The 22,187-nt window shown below is 44.7% G+C and overlaps 1 protein-coding gene across 1 annotated transcript in view; it reads left to right on the top strand.

Moving 5' to 3' along the window:
• The window catches only part of ACVR2B (activin A receptor type 2B), a 104,920-nt gene that overhangs the window by 70,798 nt on the left and 11,935 nt on the right, over positions 1-22,187 (top strand). The window contains exons 2-7 of the mRNA XM_066557008.1: positions 9,528-9,735; positions 13,670-13,779; positions 16,037-16,188; positions 18,425-18,568; positions 19,648-19,791; positions 20,625-20,773. Coding sequence (XP_066413105.1) covers positions 9,528-9,735; positions 13,670-13,779; positions 16,037-16,188; positions 18,425-18,568; positions 19,648-19,791; positions 20,625-20,773 — 907 coding nt within the window. The remainder of the gene's footprint in view (positions 1-9,527; positions 9,736-13,669; positions 13,780-16,036; positions 16,189-18,424; positions 18,569-19,647; positions 19,792-20,624; positions 20,774-22,187) is intronic.

Genomic DNA, 22,187 nt, shown 5'->3' with positions numbered 1-22,187 from the left:
AAAAGGGGCAAAGATTCCCCATCAACACAGTGAACCTTCAAGCTTTGCTGCAGCTCAGGGCTCTTTGCAAAGAGCTGGGCAAACATCCCCTGCATGCTCTTGCACCATTTCTTGTCACTGAAGCCCTTGGTTCCTCTGAAGGAGAAGTTTGGTTCTCTCAGGTCAGAAAAGAAGAGACCCCACTTGGCACCTGCCAACAACCATCTATCGTCATGCTGGATCTGAGGTTTGAACTTAGACATCTATAAGATTTTCTCTCTTTCACTCCCTCCCCTTCAACTGGCTGGCAAAGAGAAGCTGTGATGTAGCAGAAATCTTAGAAACCTGATTTCTAGGTAGAGATAATCCTATTCTACTGAGAGCATTTTCAAATTAATTCTTCCTTGAGTTTCCCACTTGCTCATGTAATCTGCTGATGAAGTGACTCATCTCTATGGTGTGTTTGAATTCTGGTCAGTGATGGTGTTTAAAACAGTGATTTTTGAACCAGTTCCATGGTTTAGAGTGGTTGTGGTTTTTATTGCCTTTCTTCCTCCATCCTGCTGAGAAAACTGCTCAGCTCCAAGCTTTGATTATTCAAGTAGAAGAGGGTGACAGAAACACAAACAAGCATCATTTAGTTCTTGGGGACACGTTTTCCTGATGCTTGACCTTTTGGACTTCCCACATCTTCTTGTCCATTTACATGCATTACAGTTTTTCCAATTACCAGTGAATTAAATTTGGAATTGTGGTATTTGGAAATGTCAAGCAGAATCAATAGAAAAGCACTTGGGGCCCAATCTTAGTAGACTCAGCACATTTTAAAGCATATTTGAAATGTCCCTGCTGATAAATCTCAGAGGACCCTGTGTAGATTATGAATTGAGGTGCTGCTGTTCTGGTACCAAAGCTCTCTGTGGCTTGTCAGGTGTGCTGTGCTGTGTTGGACACAGATCACTCTCTCCCTGGAGAAGACCTTAAAAATGAGGAGCTCTGAAAAGCATTTCTGCTGGTGGCAGTGTCACAGGATGATGAGGACAGTGGGATGGAGCAGATGCACGTGAAAACCTGGGAAAGGCATCACCACATGATTATTGCTCTTCCTTAGACCTCTGCACCCCACAAGGAGATGTTCCTATACCCTCATTCCTCTGCCTGGAAGGAAATTAATTTTCCAGGCTTGCTTTGAAAGCTTTTCAAAACTTCACTGTGTGTGGGGAAAATATTTATGAACGTTCGTGATTTCACTTCCTCCTCCCATGCTCTTTGCAGACCCCATGCTGGCTCCCAAGGAGAATGGAGAGAACAAATGATTGTGTTCTAAATGTCATTTCAGAACTTGCTGCATATTTTACTTAGTGATTTGTGGAATCTGGTCAAGGCTTGCCCTCTTATTTGATTTTCAGGAGTGCAGTTGGAAATACCTTAATCTTGCAATTAAGCTCTAATATTTTGTGTTTCAGAGGTTGCAAAGTTTGGCTGTTGAGACACCTTCCTGGTGGCTTGTGTATGCAGAATGCTCAGCCCACAAGGGGCCATTTTTCATGCCAAAGAGTAGTCACTGCTGCTACAAGCCAAATAAATGGCCTACTTAATGCTTTTATAAATGCTCACCTCAAGCTCAAGGAAAAAAAAAAATAAAAATTTTAATAACTTTATGCCTGTTTGGAAACTCGTGGTCTGGGGGAGAAAACACAACCTCTCCTTTATGGAATTCCTCTGTGGAGCAAGGCATTTTCTTGGTGTGGCTGTGCAAAGGAAGCCTGGAGGTGTCTTCTAGGGAACTGGGGGGACGGAGGAGCATCATTCCAGAGATGCTGCCTGGGGTGGCATCCTCAGGGCTGGTCACACATGGACAGGGAGCAGCTCAGCAGCACTGGGGGTTTGGATGGGATCTGCAGTTTCTCCTGCACCCCATGCCATGCACAGGCAGGCAGCAGCACTGCCCTTTTTGGATCTGTGACTTCGTGCTTGTCAGGGCTGCCTTGAGTTTGATTTCATTCTCTTGAGTATAGCTGAGGAGGAGTATGTATCTGTGCAAAAAAAAAAAAAAAAAGAAAAAAGAAAAATAAATTAGGAATTAGGCTTTTTTTGTGTGTTATTACTAATCTGGTCTGAGCTCTGCTGTCCAAATTGCCTCGTTTGTGACCCAAAGTGCATTTAAACATGAACTGCAAAAGCACCACGGCATTAAATGCTTTTGATTGATCTCCCTGATGGTTTTATTAAAGAACTAAAACCTTTTTGGGGGAGACAGATACAGTTAGTGATGTGAAGGGAGAAATGTAATTACATTTTTGGCTTTGTCCTTAACTGAAATGATACAAAATAGGATTTTTCTAATGGATAACTAAAATGATCTCTTCTTTAAATAAAATATAGAAGTGACCCTCTGAGTTCAAGTCAAAAATGCTCTGCTTCCAAAAATTGATTAACTGCTGGCAACGTTTCTGTCCTGCTGCACACCAGGCCAGCCAGCAACCTGGCCAAACCTCCTTGGATCATTCTGCCTGGCCAGAGGAATGATTTACTAAACCTTTTCCTGAGTGATCCTCCCCTTTGGGCCAAGAGATTACTCTCACCAGCTCTGTGTGCATGTATGTGTGTGTGGACACTCAATATTTCACTCAGCTGAGTATTGCTGTCATCTCACTCAGCTCCATCTTCCCTCTGCAGGGTCTGCCTGGTTTTGTGGCTTTGTGAGGAGATGGGATGCTCCATGTCCTTCTCCAGGTCCTTCTCCATCCCATGCTATTTGACTTAAAATACCAGGGAAATTATTCAGAAGAATGAAACCATTGAAATGAAACCATGCTTTCCCTGAGCTGGTAGTAATAACTCCTAAAACACACTCCTTACATTTTCTAAAACAGGTTTTGCAGTCTGTTTGGGGGAAAATTCTAATGAAGATCTAATTCTTTGGAATAATTTTCTTGTTATCGTTTACTGACTTAAAACCCAAGTTGAAAAAGAGATATATTTGGGGGGGGGTTGCTACACAGATGTCCGTGGAAGCTGTGAAGTGTGAGTCATGGTGTGAATATAGAAGCCCTGAGTTGTCATCCCTGGTGAGCAGGGAGGATGTATTTCTTAATATTAAAGTTCCTTTTTTAATTTTAAAAGAAAACGTCTTAAAGCCTCCTGTCCTTTTGAGAGTAGTTGTCAATGGCATCATTGCAGGTTACCATGGCAATATATGCTGAGATAATAGATTAACAGCCATTGATTGACTCGAAAACTTGGAGCTCTTTTACTGTGGGATAAGCCAAATCTATTGACAGAAAACAAGATTCCAAGTAATATCTTCCCTTGGCGTTACACCTTTGCTTCCTCAGTCCTGTCTGTGCCCAGATTTACCTGATCTGGCTTAAGAACCAAAACATTTTGCAGGAATAAATCCTTCTAATTAACCATCCCTCCCTCCAGCTGGTTGGATGGGGCATCTCTGCCATTGAGGTCCCCAAAGGTGGGTGAAGTTTTGGCTGGAGAAAGAGGCTCTGCAGAGTCACAAGGCTTGTTTCTGCTCTGCTGTTTAAAGACTTTAGTGAAAGAACAGGAGGATAAAAGCAACAAGTCTCCAAATCCTCCTGTGCAGTTACGTGCTTAACCACAGATGTCATCACGAGTTTGATGCTTTGCCTAAAAATGTATTTAGCCCCTATTATGTAAGTACAGCAGGAATGAAATCACCCTGCTTGGGGAATAAGTGCTGGAGCTAGGCTTAGAAATCTCACATTTGTTTTGGAGAGATGCAACTGGGTGGTCTCTCCAGAGCAACATTTTCCAAACATTCTCAGTTGCAAGCCTTCTTCAATCTGGCTTGATTTTGAATTTCTAGCAACAACTATTTGAAATTCTTTCATTTGCAGTCCTGCACGTGATTTCTGGGCAGGTGTCTGGCAGAGGGAGGCAGCAGCCCTCTTTCCCTGCCTTTCCCTCCCCACCAGTGCCTCCGAGAGTGCTCCACACATGCTTAGATTGTGGTCCCCCACTGAAGGCTGTGCCAAAATGCAGCTGTGGGTTTGGAGGCAGCTGGTTTAGCATCGCCTGGGAAGGGGGTGAGTGGCTCATCCCAGCAGATGCTGCACTGCAAGGTGAGCTCCCAGCAGCTCCTGATTTCCCAGCTCTGCTTACCCCTGCCATGGTTTGAGGGAGAGCTCTTGAAAGCAAAACCCAAACCTCAAACAAAGGGCCCAACTTCCATAATCACACGTGCAAGAATGCATCCGCAGTTGCTTAATTGCTGCATGCAATTACCCTCCAAATTAGAGGGCAATTACCCCAATTCAGTGCACAATCTCTGCCGTTTTATATTATAAAATTGCATGTACAAATAGCTATATAGGGACATAACGAAGTGTTTGCAAATAACTTCAGTTGCATACACTGCTTCATATAGAAAGCCCTGTGGTTTTGACAGTCAGGCAAACAGACTGTCTGGTAAATCACTCAGTGTTTATGCAGACTATTTTGACACATCCCATCTTTTCCTATATACTTTCATTTTAGGTTTTCAAAAGGGGACAGGCAGAGATAAAGAGCTGAGATTTATAGCAGCCTTCAGCCTTGGGGAAGATATTCCCTATGTATCTAATTATGAGTTAGGAGCCTGGCAACTGCTAACACCTAGACCTGGAAGTTGCTACACTGGATCTTGGCTATAATTTAGAAGCTGTTGGATAATGATACAGCCTCTCAGTGATCTGTCAGCGACTCCAAATTAGGAAAGCAGGGTTTAGTCTCAGATCAGCAGCAAGGTCCCATGTCTCAGCAGGCTGAAGTCCTTCAGTTCACGAGGATCTTTTTTTAATGAGCTCCCTCTGTGCCTTGTAACTCCCAAGTAGAGGCGAGAGGTCTTCCCATGTCGCATGGTGCTTCGACTGCTCTTCCCATCATTATGTGCCTCAGATGGGTGCTGGGGGTCTTGCTTGGCAGAAACCCAGTGATATTCCAGTCATTTGGAGCAGAAAATTGACCCAGGGGAATCAGCATAATGACAGCTCCTCAGGACTGAGGTCAAAAAGTTGATTTCCACCCAAAAATGGGTGATGGTGGGTAGCCTCCCTCTGCCTGTGTGATGTATGGGAGTTATTTAGGCTTGGTATTTTGTGTAAAGGTATTTCTGTGCAGCTTTTGTTCAGGGACAAGCCACGCTGCGTCATCCCCAAAGCGCTGGGTGGATGCAGTGGGATGCCAGAAACCCATCTGCTCCTGCAAAGCCTGATTCTTCCTTAGACTTTGATTTCAAACAGGACTTCAGGCTTTATTGCTTAAATGACTATTTGTGGATTGTGATATTAAAAAGTTGATTGTTTTTGCCTGGCTGCTGGCACGAGGCTCTTTCCTATGGAGAGAGCTGGGGCTGAGAGTAGGATGCAGTGCTGGGGATGCTGTGCTCCTGCCCCATGTCCATGCTCCTGCCCCACATACATGCTTCTGCTTTGCAACTTTTTCTTCCCAAATTTTGCATTGTGGCTGGTGGAATAGGCTTAGGCAGGAGAGGAATGGGGGCCCAATGAATGAGACCAGGTTCCAACAGCAATCTTCAAACATTTGCTTAGCAAAGATTTTATATTTCATTGCACCCAAGTTCCATTGATTTTTTTGCCAAAATTTGAGCAGTTCTCTGGGGTGTTTATTTGTCTTCCCAAATGAGCAGGATGTTACCCAGGCAGTTCCACCAAATGAAGGCACTCAAGAGCTTTCCGATGTACCAAGGCTGCTATGAGGCAGATTACAAGAGTACAGAGGGGGAGAGCAGGACTGTGGGGGCACAACCCCTTTAATCTGTCTCAAGCTGTGGTTTGTGACTGCACTGAAAGACTTTTGTTTCAGGAAAGGCCCTTTTGGCCAAAATTCATGGTGTTACTCCTGTCAGATGCTCAGGTTTGATACAACAACACTTCTCTTGAGCCAGGTTGCACTGCTGGGGGCACAGGGCAGCCCAGTCTAATCCTTGTTGTGCTGATGCATCAGCTGTGTCCAGTGGAGGGAGACAAGTGCTTCCTGCACATATATTTGGTGGGACACCCTCTGATTCTTCTTACCAACTGGAAATGAGAAGCAGGACATGGTTTTCCATGCCTTTGTCACTTGGCAGAATCACAGAATAGTTAGGGCTGGCAGGGACCTTTAAAGGGCATCTAGTCCAACTCCCCTGCAGTTGAGACATCTTCAATGACATCAAGTTGCTCAGAGCTCTGTCCAACCTGACCATGAATGTTTCCAGAGATGAGGCATCTACCACCCCCCTAGGCAACCTGTTCCAGTGTTTTATCACCCTCATTGAGAAAAATATTTCATCCTTATATCAAATCTAAATGTTTTTTTCCTTTAAAACCATTCCCTAATGTCCAGCTCAGTGTTTCTTACAGACCTACGGTGGCCTTGGGGGTGTCCATTGCTCAATGGGGGAAGAGGAGGCAGAAAAATCTACACAGCTCTCTGGGGATGGATGAGCAAAGCTCAGATTTCCTTCTCTTAGTCACCACCTTTCTCTCTCAAAGGGACAAGCCCCTGTTTTGACTCCCCCTCCCTCTGTTCAGTGAGGGTTTTACAGCAGCGAGTGCAGAACAGGCAGTTAGCTGCAAACTTTGGTCTCTGCGTGATCCATTACAGAGCAAGGTGTGAGTGTTTCTTGATGAGCTAAAGCAGCAGGTAAATTAATACCCAGACCTGGAGCCGTGCCCCTTCCTGCTGAGACCATCTTGGGTACAAACAGAAGGGTTTCTTGCAGTCGTGAGCACCCAGCGGGGCGAGGATCCTACCAAATGGCTTTTAAAGAGATCTGAGAGCAGGTAGCAAACACACAGGTTTTTAAAGTGTCTTCTTAATGCAAGCATCCTTAGGAGCTGTTATAAAGAAAGCATACATCTATTTAGTCATCTCAAACTTTATGCATGCTTTTATTCAAATCATCTAAACTTTAACAGCGGGGGGGAAAACTGGGAAAGGCCTTTTTCCTGGCGCGGTCGCTGTTTGCAGAGTTGGGTTTGCGTGTTTGCAAGCAGCTCTTACTCTTCAGCTGAAACTTGTTCCAGAAAAGACAACTGTCTTGGGGGAAGGGAGCCTGGGCTCAACACAGGATTTAGCAGCCTTGGTTTGCTGGTCCCAGAGCCGATACAGCTCCTGCTTCACATCTTTTCCACATTCCCTTTCCAAAGCACAGTGGAAATATCAAATCTCACCGCGGCTCTGTGCGTCGCATTGGCTGTCGCTTATGGTGGGGAAAACAGAGGCTACACAATATTGCCTGAGGTTGCAGATGATGGTGGATGAGTTAGGATTAGATTTTGGGGCTGTTTTCCAGTGAAATTGTTCATTAAACCTTCCAGCTTGCTGGGAGACGGAGTTGGGGAGGGAGAGAAAATTTCTGTCTTGATCAAAAGTGATATTCAGTTTGGGATGATAGAAATGATATTACAAAGTGTATTTCCAGGAGTGGAGAAAATGATAAGTGAGGATTAGGTGTCAGGTACCAGCTGGAAGCCATGTGACTTATTACAATGAGGGTGGTGAAACTCTAGCCCAGGTTGCCCACAAAGGTGGTGGCTCTAGAAGTATTCAAGGTCAGGTTGGATGGGGCTTTGAGCAACCTGGTCTAATTAAAGATGTCCCTGCTTATTGCAGGGATATCTGACTAGATGACCTTTAAAAATGCTTTCCAACCTAAACCATTCTATGATTCTATGCAGTTAAGATATTTATTATTTCCTTTATAAATAAAAAGATATTGCCCTCCACCCCCACACACAAGAGAAAGCTCTTTTACCTTCCTGCTGATTTAACCAGTATTTAGCAAAAATGCTTAATCTGCCCTAAAGAAGCACGGTGTAAGTATCAAGAGAACAAATATCAAGGCTTTAACAAGGAGTGTCAATATTGACATTGTTCTGTGTTGAGGGATATTGGTAGGTTGTTTTCATTATTGTAAGCAACTTGTCAGAGGAAAACTCTGATGGAGCTTTGCAAGAGCTGATAAAACCTGCAGGTGCTATTGAAATTGAGCTCTTGTTCGTGTGTGCTTTGAATATAATTTCCAGTTTCAGAAGTCAGCTTTATGACATTCTCATACCCTTATTCCCTTGCAGTCTCTCCCACGATGCAGATCAAGCAGTCCTCCTAAAAAGTGTTATTGAAGGATTGAACACCTCAGCAGCTTGCAAAGAGATCTTCCTAGTGCGATGAATTTGCTCCATGCCATGAAAATTACCCAGTGCTGAGTCCAGGTGTTGGGATTGGGAGCAGGTTAGACCCACCACCCCTAGTTTATTCAGAACTGTGGTTTTCTAACTAGAAATTTAGCTCTAGGCTTCACAGAGGTCTGGCTATTTTGGGAGCACAGCACTTTTGTTTCACCATCCTGTGGGACCTATTTGTGTTTTCTACCCAGCTGTCAACACATTTTATTGAGATACCTACATTTTCCATGATTGCAATCCATCAAAATAATGGCCAGGCCTGACCTTACCTTAGGTTGGGTAATCCCAAGGAGAGATGGCTGCAGGGCATTTCAGGATTTACAGAACCATCATGATACAGGGCTCATGGTATCTTTTGTGTTTGTATGCTTACAAGACATGTGTTTGTTTCATTCTTCATTTTCTTTTAAACTAATCCTCAAAATGCCACAAAGCAGAGTATTTCCAGGTGAAGAGAGGATTTCTAAGGTTTAGGACAGAACAGGTCACCTGCAAATATCAGTGTTCCCTTATTTGACTCTGGTTTTAATGGATGCGTCTGCAATTGAATTTCAGTTCTGCCACATGGTGGCTATGGGGGAATTGTTTCCCTGAGGGCAGTAGGAGCTCCACAGTCCTTTGGTACAAGGCTTTAAAGGAGGGAAGACCCACTGGCTTTGTTTGTGGTGGCCAAGCATCCATTTGGGGTGGCCAGTGTTGTTTGGAGAACAGAATTTTCTGTTGCTGAAGGTCTTGCTTGGATGGAAAGGCACTGTGAGCTGTGTCAAATGCAGTTAAAACCATGACATTTATCATGTGGAGTCTTACCCAAGTAAGCCTGAACCAGGATCTAAGTGAGGAATGGCCACTGGTCTGGCCCCCCTCTGCAGGATGAATATTTTCTGTTCTCAGTTACATCCGTGGAAGAAACTGGGTATTTTTAGGTGGTGTTTCCCAAAGTAGTGGTGCAGAGAGAGAGTAACTCCACTGCATGACATCCCAGCAAGCATTGAGTAGCATGCTGGCAGGTTGTCTTTGCTAAACAAGGTTTCTGTGGTTAAACATTCCTGGGCATGCACTGCCTCAAGCATCCCCTGTTTTAGGGTCCTAAGGCTGAAGCATTTTCCAGAGGAGATCTGGGAAGGTCTGAGCTTGGCTCTTGACTTTGCCATGAGCTTAGGCAAACCTGACCTCTCCATCTCCCACCTCACCCCAGAGGAGAAGAATAATCTCCATGCTGTGCTGAAGCCCTCACTGCTGAGCTGCTCAGCTCCTAGGGAATCAAACTCATGCATCACCTAAAACAGAGCCATAAATTCCCTATTTCCGATTTTACCTGAATGTTCTTGGGGCTTGATTTTTCAGGGCCAGGCCACGGGGAGGCTGAGACAAGGGAGTGCATCTACTACAATGCCAACTGGGAGCTGGAGAAGACCAACCAGAGCGGCGTGGAGCGCTGCGAGGGGGAGAAGGACAAACGGCTGCACTGCTACGCCTCCTGGAGAAACAACTCGGGCTCCATTGAGCTGGTGAAGAAAGGCTGCTGGTTGGATGACTTCAACTGCTATGACAGGTAATAGCCCAGCTGGTTTATCCAAATACAGGTTTAATCGACCCTCTAAGTGTAAAAGCTCGTGATTTTTTTTGCATAGAGGGAAAGAAGGCAAGTCCAAGTTAATTGGCAAAAGCAGCTCTTGGAATTGTCACTTACCTGCTTTGACTTTCTAAATAGAAGCTGCAAAAATCACTTCTAGGAGTTTTGCGTTGTGTTTTGTTTTGTTTGTTTTTTCCCTAGCAAAGTTTTGATAATTCTGGCATTCTTTGAAAAACCTGTCCTGTACCATCAAATGAAGAGCAATATGTTCTTCCAGGAGCATTTGGTGATAGAAGTGAAAATTTGGAATCATTTGGAGCTGTCTAGAAAAGCACAGATATCTGGGGGTGGTTAGAGGTTGAGATATTCTGACGTTTGTGATGTTGCAAAAAGTTCCACTGTTCTTTGGCTGAGTGAAGAGGAGGGCCAGGAGAAAGAGTGGAGAGCAAAAGCAATGTGAGTTTGTGTGTCACTGCTTGTAGCAAGCTGAAAAGGAGTGAGGTTTTGTAGTGTGAAGGCTCCAGCCTCATTAAATAGCTGGGAAAATTAACTAGTCTTTTCTCACTTCCCTTGATGCAATTCTACAAAGGGGAAAAGAATTGCAGCTAAAGAAAACAGCCCTATGAAATTTTGTGGTTGAAAAGGACAATATTGAGCAGCTCTGAGTTCAGGGTTTTTGTTAAAAAAACCCCAAACCAAGGACCAACCAACCAAGCCAAGCCCAGCCCTTTCAATAAAGATTAGCAACATAGAATTGAAGGATTTCCTTTGATATAACACTGATTTGGGTCGATCTCACCCTTGTGCAATTCTCAGTTGTGCCTCTTTGTAGTGTCTCGTTCTGAAAGTTTTGGGAAGATCAGGTGCTAAGCTGTGGGGTTAAGCTGGAGCTAGATTTGTGCCATGGCTGCAGTGTTTTCTCCCTTTGGTGCTGTACACTTCCCCTGCTTTTGTGCCTGCTGTCTTGGCTTATCTCGACTGTAAGTTGTTCCTCATCTTTGCTCTATTATTAGCTCCAGAGTTACTTTCCTACCACACCTATTCCCTTGCCAATTGAGTAGCCAGGCTCTATATATAGTTAAATTTTTATTCTTTCCCAATAAATCAATCCTCCTTGGCCCATTAGTCATCTTAGTGCCGATTCTTCTGAGAATAGAAGGTCACTGTAGTTTCCTACTTGCAAGCAGAAGTGTTTACTGTAAACAGATTTCTCCTTTCAGTGCCTGCTCTCATATCCAGTGACACTTGTATTGTCACTGAGTGTCTCTGCAGGGATGTAGTGTTTCTTAAACTCTGTCATAATGTGTTGCTCTGTTACAATGGTAAAAAGTTTCCAGGGCTCCTCACCAGCCTTTTGCAGCCCTAGAATTGAGCATCCAATATTCCATTGCCTGACTTTTCAAAGCCACAAGTTCCAGGGCAAAGCTAAAAGCCCTTCTGAGAATTAAAAAACAGTACAAATATCAAAAGCAACATTTGGAATAAAGTTTAGCTTTAATTATATAAAGGAATAAACCCTCTTTAAATGCAGTCCTTTTCATTTTTTTTCTCTTCCCTTGAGTGCCCTTGGCAGACTTCCATGCAGGCAGTTTTGCATCCCAAGGTGGCAAAAGTGGCTAAGAAGATGATTTTTCGATCAGTGGTGCTGTGCTGATGCCCTTTGTGTCTCTGGCACTTTTGGATGCCGAGTTTCTGGAAGCATCCTTGGCAGATGCACCTGTATTCTGTGTCCCTGGATGCAGGGCATGGTCCTATTCTGGTTGCTGCAGAAGGGATGTGCCAAGTGCTGCCTCCTTTGTCACCAGAATGTGGAAAAATTTTGGAGTGCAAGGGTGGGACGTTGAGGGTGACAGCTCCTTACTCTGTTCTTTATCCTGAGGAAACAAGAACGTGGCACATGTACATTTAAGGTTATAGGAAAAAGGTAGTGTTTAAAAATCGACTTGTGTGCTCTCGTTTATTTACACAGCCCTGCTGGAGAGGTCATGTTCACATTCCCCTGCAGAGCACGTGAATCTCTCTGAAACGTGCCCTCCCTGCCACAGAAAAATGTGTCCTTCTCTCCCTCTGCCTCAGCTGTAAGATTTGCTAAGTGTAACATGTCATACATACCTGGATGGCTTCACTCAGAGACAGGGATAATGAACTGCAGATGTGGAGCAGGCTGTTTTCGCTCATTAGCTTGATTTTTTAACCAACAGATTTAGCAAAGGATGTGTTTTCTATTGAAGGCTCCAACACTGATGCTGTTAAATCCAAAGGGCTTGTTATCTGATTTCACAAAAAAGCATCTGGAAATGCTGTTTAACTTGTTGAAACATCTTTGTTCATTTGAATAAGTCAAATGGCTGCTTTTTTGCTTTGAAGTTGAAAAAAATGAGAGCCTGAAAAACAAACCAAGTGCTTCCCAGCTGAGACCTTGGAGGAGACAGTTTGGCTATAGCCATTTTTTTCCCCCCAAAGGGAGTAAAGCACTGAAAACTACCCAGGGCTGGGATTGAAGAGAGCCCTTTCCATTCTTCTCGTGGCAGTATGTCAGTGATAACACAGAAAGGGAGGCTTGGCATGGGTTCAGAAATGAGTAATAATGTCAAATGCTTATGATTGTTTTGCTACTTCCTCCAAGTGGTCGAGGGAAGGAAGTTATGCATATAATTTAGCTGGGCTTCAGGAAATAGTTTGATACAGTTCTCTGTGGAGAGCAGCTCTGCAAGCATAATAACTAAAACCAGAGCATAGCACAGCAAAAGGTGGCAGGGAAGGGAAGCAGCATTTAAGAAACAGAAAGAAATGACAGGTAAAGTACTGCAAAAATCACTGCACATCTCTTTTGGCATTGATCTGTGGGGAGACAGAGGATGTGTGGAAGTGGAGTAGGTTTGATCCATGGAAGTCCCCTAAGGCCTTGCACAACATGGAAGGAAATCTCAGTGCTGGGAAGGCTGTAGCAGTACCTGAATAAGAGGCAAAGGCAGAAAATGAGAGCTGCAACCTCATTTTCTTAAAGGTTTTTATGTAGAAATAAGCTTTTTATGAAGGAGGACAGCACTTGAAAATTAAACTTAAAAACGATAGAAATGAAATGAGAATCATAGGAGCCTCAAATGGTTAGGGTTGGAAGGGACTTTTAAAGATCATCTAGTTCCAGCTCCCTGCCATAGGAAGGGATACATTCCACAGGCCCAAGGATGATCCAAGTCCCATCCAACCTAACCTTGTAACACTTCCAGGGATGAGGCATCTACAGCTTCTCTGGACAACCTGTTCCAGTGCCTCACTACCCTCACAGTCAAGAATTTGTACCTAATATCCAACCTAAACCTGCCCTCTTTCAGTCAAAACCATTACCTTGAGCTATCACTGCATGCCCTCAGACCTGCAGCTCTCTCCTGCTGCAGCAGGGCTGTGGCTGCTGCTTCTGGTGCCCTTCGAGTGTGCAGAGCTGGTGATGCTTAAAGGCTGTGAGAGCAGCCTTAGCTCAGCCCTCGTCATGTGTGCTTTATGGCACAATCTTTAATTGCATCATCAAATACTTCTCTGCCCTGGCAGTGTTCATATGGGCTGTGGGAAAGTCACTGCTCAGGGACTGAGGCGTCTCTCTGTCGTTTTTCTCCTTCTCATTCTGTTAGCAGCAGCGGCTGTTATTTATTACTCACCATCTAATGCCCTCAGTACATATGGAAGCATTTGTTTCCTTTGCAGTCTTTTCAAGGGTCTTTGCTATCCACTGGGGTGTTTGAGTGCCAAGTTGTTCTCCATAAGTGGAGACTGCCGGTCTGTGCAGTGCAGCTGCAGGAAAAAGTGTGTGGAGAGGACAATTTGGGGCAGGTTGGCTCCCAAAGGCAAGAGGCAGGAGTTGGCTGACAATGTTTTTCTCTCCCCTTCCTTCCATGTCTGTCTGTCCCTGGTGCAGGCAGGAGTGTGTAGCCACAGAAGAAAACCCTCAGGTGTTTTTCTGCTGCTGCGAGGGCAACTACTGCAATGAGAAATTTACCCACTTGCCTGAAGTCACCGGCCCAGAAGGTGAGTGACTGGGAGGATGGGGAGTTGGGAGCTCTTCTTCTTGACCATTTTCCAAGGACTTTTAATAGAAACATTGAAAGTTCTGAGTTGGTAGGGACTCACAAGGATCATCAAGTCTAGCTCCTGGCCCTGCATAGGAAACCCCCAAGATCCACACCCTGTGCCTGGGAGCGTTGTCCAAAAGCTCCTTGAACTCTGAGCTTGGTGCTGCCACCACTTCCACGGGGAGCCTGTTCCAGTGCCCAACCACCCTGTGCGTGAAGAACCCTTTCCTAATATTTGTCTTAAACCTCCCCTGATTCATCTTCATATCAACATTGAGTTGTTGGATGTTTTGGTTATGAAGTCAGAAATCCTTTTGCTGCAGTTCTTTAAGAATTGGTTGTTTCGCTCTATGGCTAAGGCTGTACCAACACTGGATACCATCAGTAAGGTTAGGTTTCCTTTATGGTGGACAGTTCACTGTGGGATGTTACAAAACAAAATCCCACAGGGGAGGAGGGCAGAGTGATTTATATAGCATGGATTGAGCCTCAAACTCTTAGAAGGTGTTTGATGCCTTCCTCATTAAATTCACAGGTCATGAGTTTCCAGATACCTTGAGCATCTGGGATTTTTGCATTTGATTCTGTTTTGTTGGTCTGGGGATTGAAAGGGAAAGGGTGTGTGTCAGCTTTCAGAGTCTGTGGATATGCATCAAGGAAGAAAAGTAATAGCAGGACCTTCTTCAGAGGCTAATAGGAAAACAACGATTCTTTTAGAGGTATAATTTTTAAAGTATCATTCAATAAAAACTATTAAAACAGGTGAATCTTTTCCTTAGGTTGGTTTGAGCTATCTGCATTTACTGAGATGTTCCAATAGACCTTTATCAGATTTTCCTGAGCTGTCCTGATAGTTTTTTAATTGTTTACATGGGTTATATTATCTCTTGTTATTAATGTACCCGTAGCAACCTAGTAGCAAATATTCTTTCTCTCACAGTTTTTTGTTTAATTTGGCAAGTCTTGCTATTTTTTCCTTCCCTGTCTCCAACATAGCAACATGGCTCCATTTAGTATTCCCATTGTTTGTGTCTCAACTACACTGATGTAATTTGGAACAAGAGCTACTGTGGGAATAGTGCATTTGATTGTGGCTCCGGCAGCATTTTACTAAAAACTGACAACTTGTCAATCACTGTGAAAGGTAAAGCAATGCTGCAAGGGATTTCGTGCTGTCTTAATACATTTGGAAGGGTTAAGAGGAGGAAATGTTCTGCTTTTATGTATCTCAACAAGAAATACCTAGCTTAAATAAAGGTCAGATGGAGGCTCAGCTTGCAAAGTGTGGTTTGGGCCATTGTAACTCCATTAGTAACATTACTTCTATGGAGAAGTGAAAACCATGGAGCCTTATGAATGCTGTTGTTTTACATACAAGAACTGTGAACATGGAGTTTAATCTGGTGGCATTTTTATGTCTTTTTGTTTTGTTTGCCCTCAGCAATGTGATTTTGCCCATTGATCAGCCAAAAACCAACGTTTGGATAACCTTAGCCAATGCATCAGGCTTAGATACCATTTGTTTAATTCATTCAAGCCCTGAAAATTTTCAACTTCTTTGGTCAGTTTGCCAGTAGACACTTGGCCAATACTGAAAACCATTCCTCCACATCTTTCACAATTCATTATAAATCCCTTTGGTCTTTGGACCAAATTCCTTCCTGAAACATCCTTTGAACCCCAAGAATTGGAAATTCTTGGTTCTGTAAAAATAGATTTTTGCATAAAATTTGGCATTTTTGGGCTTGAACAAACAAAGACAAAACTTCAGATGCCACTCCCTATCACCTTGTGTATAAAGATGTAGATTCTTGGTGTCATTGTACCTCAGTTATGACTAAAAACAGTTATGTTTTTAGTCATACCCCTTTACATCTACCATGTGGAATGTTTTTCATCTGTGGAGACAGATCTTGGCCAGCCATCCCATCCAACACCAAAGGTGGTCCATGTAGCATTGCAAGGCTTACTTTGCTGACACCCAGTGTAAATATGACTAAAAACCATAAACACAGAGGAGAAAAGGTTTGCCCATCAGTATGAATCAGACTGTAAAGATGATTTTGACCCTTGTGGCTATCATCATGGGACATGCCACCCAGCTTTGGATTGGAGGGACAGACGGGGTTTGGTCGCCTCTGGATGTGCAGCTGGCAGTGCTGCTGCATTCCTGAAGCTCCTCTTTCCTCTCTTACCCTGCTCTTTCCTCACAGTCATATATGAGCCGCCGCCTCCGACGCCGTCGCTGCTGAACATCCTGGTGTACTCGCTGCTGCCCATCGCCGTGCTGTCCATGGCCATCCTGCTGGCCTTCTGGATGTACCGGCACCGCAAGCCTCCCTACGGCCACGTGGACATCATTGAGGTCAGGGACTCGCTCCCCTTGGTTTGGGACTTGCAAAACCCTTTTCAGGTGGCCTAACATTTCTTCTTCTCGGAGTCTTTGCTGATCAGAGCGATCCTGAGATGTGTTAGAAGGTCTCTTTTCCCAGCCTGGCAGTCGAAGGAGTCAGAGCTCTTCAGTTCTCAGACTCAAGGTTGTTTATTGTTTCTTATCTATAAAATTCTTTCTCCGACCAGCCGAGGTCTGTCTTGCAGGTCAGGTTGAGGCACACTGACTACCTCAGAGGTGATGTTATCTTTTTATACTAAAAACTACACGTACACTATTTACAATAACTTCCCAATACCTATCACCTATGTTACACAGTGAGTTTCTACTCTGTAGGTGGATAGAATATAAGTAAATAAAGGTAGTATAGAAAGTAATCTTACCCCCTAAAGAGTTGCAGCTGGGTTAATTATCAAAGATTAGGAGCAGGCCTGATTTTAACAGGCCACAGCTGTAGGCAATAAGAGTGTTATAAAAGAGTGGATTGGTTGGTTGAGGGGGAACTGGAGTCAGTTGGCTGCTGCAAGAACAAGGAAGAGGTAGTGCATGGAGGAGCTGCCTACAAGAAACATCAAGGAGGTACAAAATTCTGGCAATATGGAACCCTTGCAATGTACTGACAATGCTACTCTAAACCAATCTAAAAATGCCAACATCACCCAGAAGATGGAGGCTAGGAAGAAGAAGGAAAAAGGACAAGGCATGACCAAATTCCTCCATCTTGGGACCCTGAGCCCTCATTCTAAAAAACTCAAAAATCTATTTTTCACCCTGTGATAAATTCACTATCATTCTACTTAAACTTTCTTGACTTGTAGTTCTTCATATAAAGGTTGGTAATTGTTTTTTCCAAGGGCTAAATCAAAGGCACAGGGGCCTTGGGCTCTGTGCCAAGGTCTCTGGCTGCCCTGGAAGACTCACAGCCCCAGGCAGGGAGGGCTTCCAGGGCAGCCAGAGGAATTTCCTGGGTTCCAACACTTCTCTGCTTTTTGAAGCTGGTAGCACAGTTGGCCTCCATGGAAGTGTCAGGCTGATGGGTTTAGGTGGGGTTGCCACCATGTCTGAGATAGCTGAGGGAGGGAATTAAGACAGCCCTGCTTGGTGGCTGCCCTTCCTCCCAAACTCTCAGACCCATTGCCTGATTTCAGCCAGCTTTGTAGAGCATCAGAGATCTAAGACAAGATGAAGTTCCTGCTAGCTCTATGAGAGGAGGGAAGATGCTTTTCCTGATGAAGCTCAGGTTTTATGAACCCTCAGAGAATGGTGCAGGAGGCTTTGGGGTGACCTAATTGCAGCCTTCCGTACCTGAAGGGAGGACACAAGAAGGACAGAGGGGGACTTTTTACAAGAGCATGTGGTGACAGGGCCAGTGGGAATGGGTTCAAATTGAAAGAGAAGAGATTTAGATTAGATATTAGGAAAAAATTCTTCCCTGTGAAGGTGGTGAGGCCCTGGCACAGGGTGCCTAGAGAAGCTGTGGCTGCCCCATCCCTGGCAGTGTTCAAGGCTGGATTGGATGGGGCTCTGAACAACCTGGCCTAGTGAAAGGTGTCCCTGCCCCTAGCAGAGGGGTTAGAACTGGGTGATCTTTAAGGTTCCCTTCCAACCCAAACCATTCTATGATATTGTGAACCTTTCCCATCTGAGAGCAGGTAGGACAGAGCTCCAACCCCACAGATCCTACAGGGTCACATTGTTCTCCTGGACAAATGCAGAGTTTAAACAGATGTGATCTGTGTGATGCTGACAGACCTGTTCACTGCCCATGGCTGGGGTGGCATGGAACATGCTAATGGAGGGAAGAGCAGTGGCAGGTTTTAGATGTAGTTGGCTCTCTGGTCACAAAGATCTAAAGGTTCCAACTTTGAGCAGGAGGTAGCCTTGAGGACATCAGTGCTTTACACCCAAAATAACTTTTGCCTTGAAAACACAGGAGAATTCAGGTTTTGCCCAGAGCATGGCAGGCAGTAGTGTCACAAAGTGATACTTGGCAGTGTAGATTGTTTTATGTGTTCTGTACCAAACCCTACAGAGCAAGCAAGACAGGGAATTTCAGGCTGTTCTTCCTGCAAACAGTGTACCCAAATAATTTGTGCTAAATAAATGTTATTTCTTCACACTTTCCTCATGTGCAGTATCTTGATTCCTCCCCTCCTTTTATTTTACAGCCCAGCTTCAGCTGGTGACAGTGCTTTTTTCTCTTGTGCAGGATCCTGGCCCACCACCCCCTTCTCCCCTGGTTGGCCTAAAGCCCCTGCAGCTCTTGGAGATCAAGGCAAGGGGACGCTTTGGCTGCGTGTGGAAGGCTCAGCTGATGAACGACTATGTAGCAGTGAAAATCTTCCCTATTCAGGTGAGAGGGACACTGCATTAGGCTCTTACTTGCCAGGGGCTTCCCCACCAGTGCTGAGATGCTCTAAGTGCCTGTAGAGATTATGGTTTTTGAGACCATATTGAAGACGCATTTGGGCTCTTCTGCTGGGGGAAAAAGTTCAAGGACCCTTCCTTCCTACACTTCTCCCTGTGTTATCTCATTACCAAATGCTTCCTGTAGTAGTACTTGCTGCAAGAAGGGCAAAAACAAGCACATTCTGAAATCTACAGGCTATGTTAGCTTCCCTGCAAATGCCTGTGTTGTTTAAATCCAGCAAGGCAGGGTGCAGCTGCAGTGCCCAGAGTGCACACAAAGGGCCGGAGCCCTGGCTTTGTGTGTCCTGCCTGGGTGGGTTGTAAATCTGGATTCAAGCTAGTGAGCAGTTTACAGCCTCCAAAGGCAGAGCCCTGGTGCTGTGAGAGCTAATTGTGCTGCAGTGTTTCTGTCAGCTCCTGTCTTCTGCTCTAGGAAACCTTTGAACCCTCCTGACTTGATTCTCTAGGAATTGCAGATAAAAAGAGTAAAGCAATCAAAAGTCAAGTGAAACGAGAATTACAAAAACATCTTTGTGCTCCTCTGCTGTCTCCTTCATTACTTTTTCACCTCATATTTGTTGTCAAAGGAGATCTGCACATCTTCTGTCCAAGCCAGCTGTGACCTACTAGTAAATATTCAATAGAGCCTAGATTAGATTTTGCAATTGCAGCAATTACACTGCAAGGCTGATCCTGGGTGCTGTTTGCTCAGGCTTTCTTCTTGCAAGTATCCTTAGGAAATCTTGAAAAATATTATTTCTCAGTAAGGTTGAGTTTGGCTTCCTCTCCGCTCCCCACACATGTCCTTTAGGAACAGCTGAGGATAATTTTGGAGAGGGGAGACTGAGGACAGCAACTTGTCTTTCTTCTTTAGGGAAAACAGCCTTTTTTTGAAGGGATGCATCACATCCCAACACAGGAGCATGATTTTTAGAGTAGTGTGAGCAGTTCTGACTGCACTGAAGGAGCTGTTTGCTTTAAAGGGAAGCGTGATCTTTGATGGTGCCTTTCTCCCTGCTTCAGGATAAGCAATCTTGGCAGAGTGAGAGGGAGATTTTCAACACTCCTGGCATGAAGCATGAAAACCTTTTGCAATTTATCGCAGCAGAGAAAAGGGGGACAAACCTGGAGACAGAGCTCTGGCTGATCACAGCTTTCCATGACAAGGTAATGTATCATTGCATGTACATTTTGGGAAGGCAGAGAGGGAGGTGGTTGTGGTACAGCAGGATTATAATCCCTGTAACTCCCCCAGTGTGTTCCTGGTGGGCCATGATTCTGTTGTAGCAAAGTGTTCCTGCTCCCCTGCTTCAAATGCCCTTCCTTTAGTTTCAAGGCTTCCCTACACAAATAAAGGATTAATAAAAGTGGGATTTAGGAAGGGAGAGAGGCACAAAAGGCCACAGCTCACATCTGTAGTGGTCACCATCTCTTGTTGTGCATAGATGAGCATCAAGGGAGATGGATTTCACAGATCCAGCTTGCCCCTTGCAGATGGGCTCCATGTTTGCTTTTGAGGCTTGGGGCACATCTCCCCCTTCATGGATTGCTTTAGTTATAAACCATGGCTAACACTTAAAACAAATGTGCAAACCTGGGGTTGAGCCAGCAGTGTTATCCCCTGGTAAATCCAATGTCTTCTTGAGTCAATCATTGCCACAACCAGCTGATATGATTCTTCATCTTGCATGGAGGGCTTTCCCCTTGCTGAGATTGGATGAATTGCTGTGGTTAAAGATGATTTTTTCCCTTCCTTACCTCCCTCCCTTTCCCTGGCAGATGAGTAGACATCAGGAGGTCTGTGCTGTCAAGGGCTGAAAACTCATGGACAATTCCGATTTTCATTTTTTCTTTTTCCTTTCATTAGTGATTCCTCCCCCCATTAAATCAAGGCTCAGATTTTTCAAGCACTCTCTAAACCATTCTCTAAACTGATGAGTTGGCACATCTGTCACATAGAGGGGTCTGTGATTAAGAACTGACAATGTCCTGTTCTGCAGGGTTCTCTGACAGATTACCTGAAGGGCAACATTATCAGCTGGAACGAGCTCTGCCATGTTGCAGAAACAATGGCCCGTGGCTTGTCCTACCTTCATGAAGATGTCCCCTGGTGCAAAGGTGAAGGACACAAACCTGCCATAGCACACAGGTAAAGCCTCTTTTGTTGACACTGTCTTTGAAATGATGCTGTTGAATAGAGGAGGAAGTTGTGCTTTTAGGAAGTAAAGGCTTTCTAACCCAGCAAATCCTGCGCTAAGATGAGAATTTTTTTCAACCACATATAAAATGCTGAGGGGCAAATAAGTGTCTTGCCTGTGGAATAGCACAGTTGGCAATGGTTGATGTGAATGTCCAAAGAGTAGGGGTTTCCCTCTTCCATCAGCTCTTCCCTTCTGGTGAAAAGTGAATTCTGCTGCTGCAGAACCACTTTTTGAAGGGACTTGGCTTGGTAAAGTCATTGCATTATGATCTGTGTATTTCTATGGCTGTGTCGCAGACATCTTTTATGAAAAATCATTTCCTTAGGATTTTTCCTCCTGAGAAGCTGAGAGGCCTCAGGAACAAAATGTAAACAATGGTTATCTGCTGCTGTGGAATGCAACAGGTGCATCTGTCATTGGCCCATGTTGGTTGTTTCTAATTAAAGGCCAATCACAGCCCAGCTGGCTCAGACAGAGAGCCTGAGCCACAAGCCTTTGTTATCATTCTTTATTATTCTATTCTTAGCTAGCCTTCTGAGGAAATCCTTTCTTCTATTCTTTTAGTATAGTTTTAATGTAATATATATCATAAAATAATAAATCAAGCCTTCTGAAACATGGAGTCAGATCCTCATCTCTTCCCTCAACCTGAGACCCCTGTGAACACCGTCACAATGGCTGTATCAGGAGCTGGACCCTATTTTTCCCTGATTTAGACTGATAACTCCACTGTGTGTGTTCCCACAGAGCCTTTGATCATTAGGTAAAAAATGGAGAAACTGTGGAAAGGCAGGAAATGGCTCCTACTTTTCCCTGTAGTTTTATAAGGCCTGAATCATGCCAGGGTGCTTATTAGAGACACCACAGCAGGGGCCACCCTGCCCCTGAGACCTCCTGGCACATGTTTCAACCCACCTGGGTGGCAGTGCAGAGGGGACAGCAAGAAAGCAGCTGGGTTAAACCATCCTCATGCTTCAGCCCTTCTCCAAAGTCCCACACTGCTTGCCCTAGATTAAAGCATCTCTTCAGAGTGGTTTGCTGTGGCAGGGCAGGATGGGGGAGATTTCCAGAAGGGATTTACAGGCTGTAATCCGTGGCCATACTCCCCCCACCACCCACTGCATTTCATCTAGGAGGGACTTAAACCCCACGTCCAGCTGCAGCAATTTGTACCTGATCTAGCAGGCCTGGCTTCGTGTATGGCAAGATAATCCCCGTTTTTGCAAGGGTATCCCTGCCCCCAAAACACCCCACCTCCCCAAACCTGAAAGTTTTGGAGAGCTGGGGGCTTTTGAAAGAACCTGCAGATGCCTTTGTGCTGCTCCTGGAGCTGACCCCTGTGTCCCTGACATTCGTCCCTGT

The sequence above is a fragment of the Molothrus aeneus genome, chromosome 1 (assembly GCF_037042795.1).
Source record: "Molothrus aeneus isolate 106 chromosome 1, BPBGC_Maene_1.0, whole genome shotgun sequence".
Classification (NCBI taxonomy): domain Eukaryota; kingdom Metazoa; phylum Chordata; class Aves; order Passeriformes; family Icteridae; genus Molothrus; species Molothrus aeneus.
This window is presented reverse-complemented; position numbering and strand designations above follow the sequence as displayed.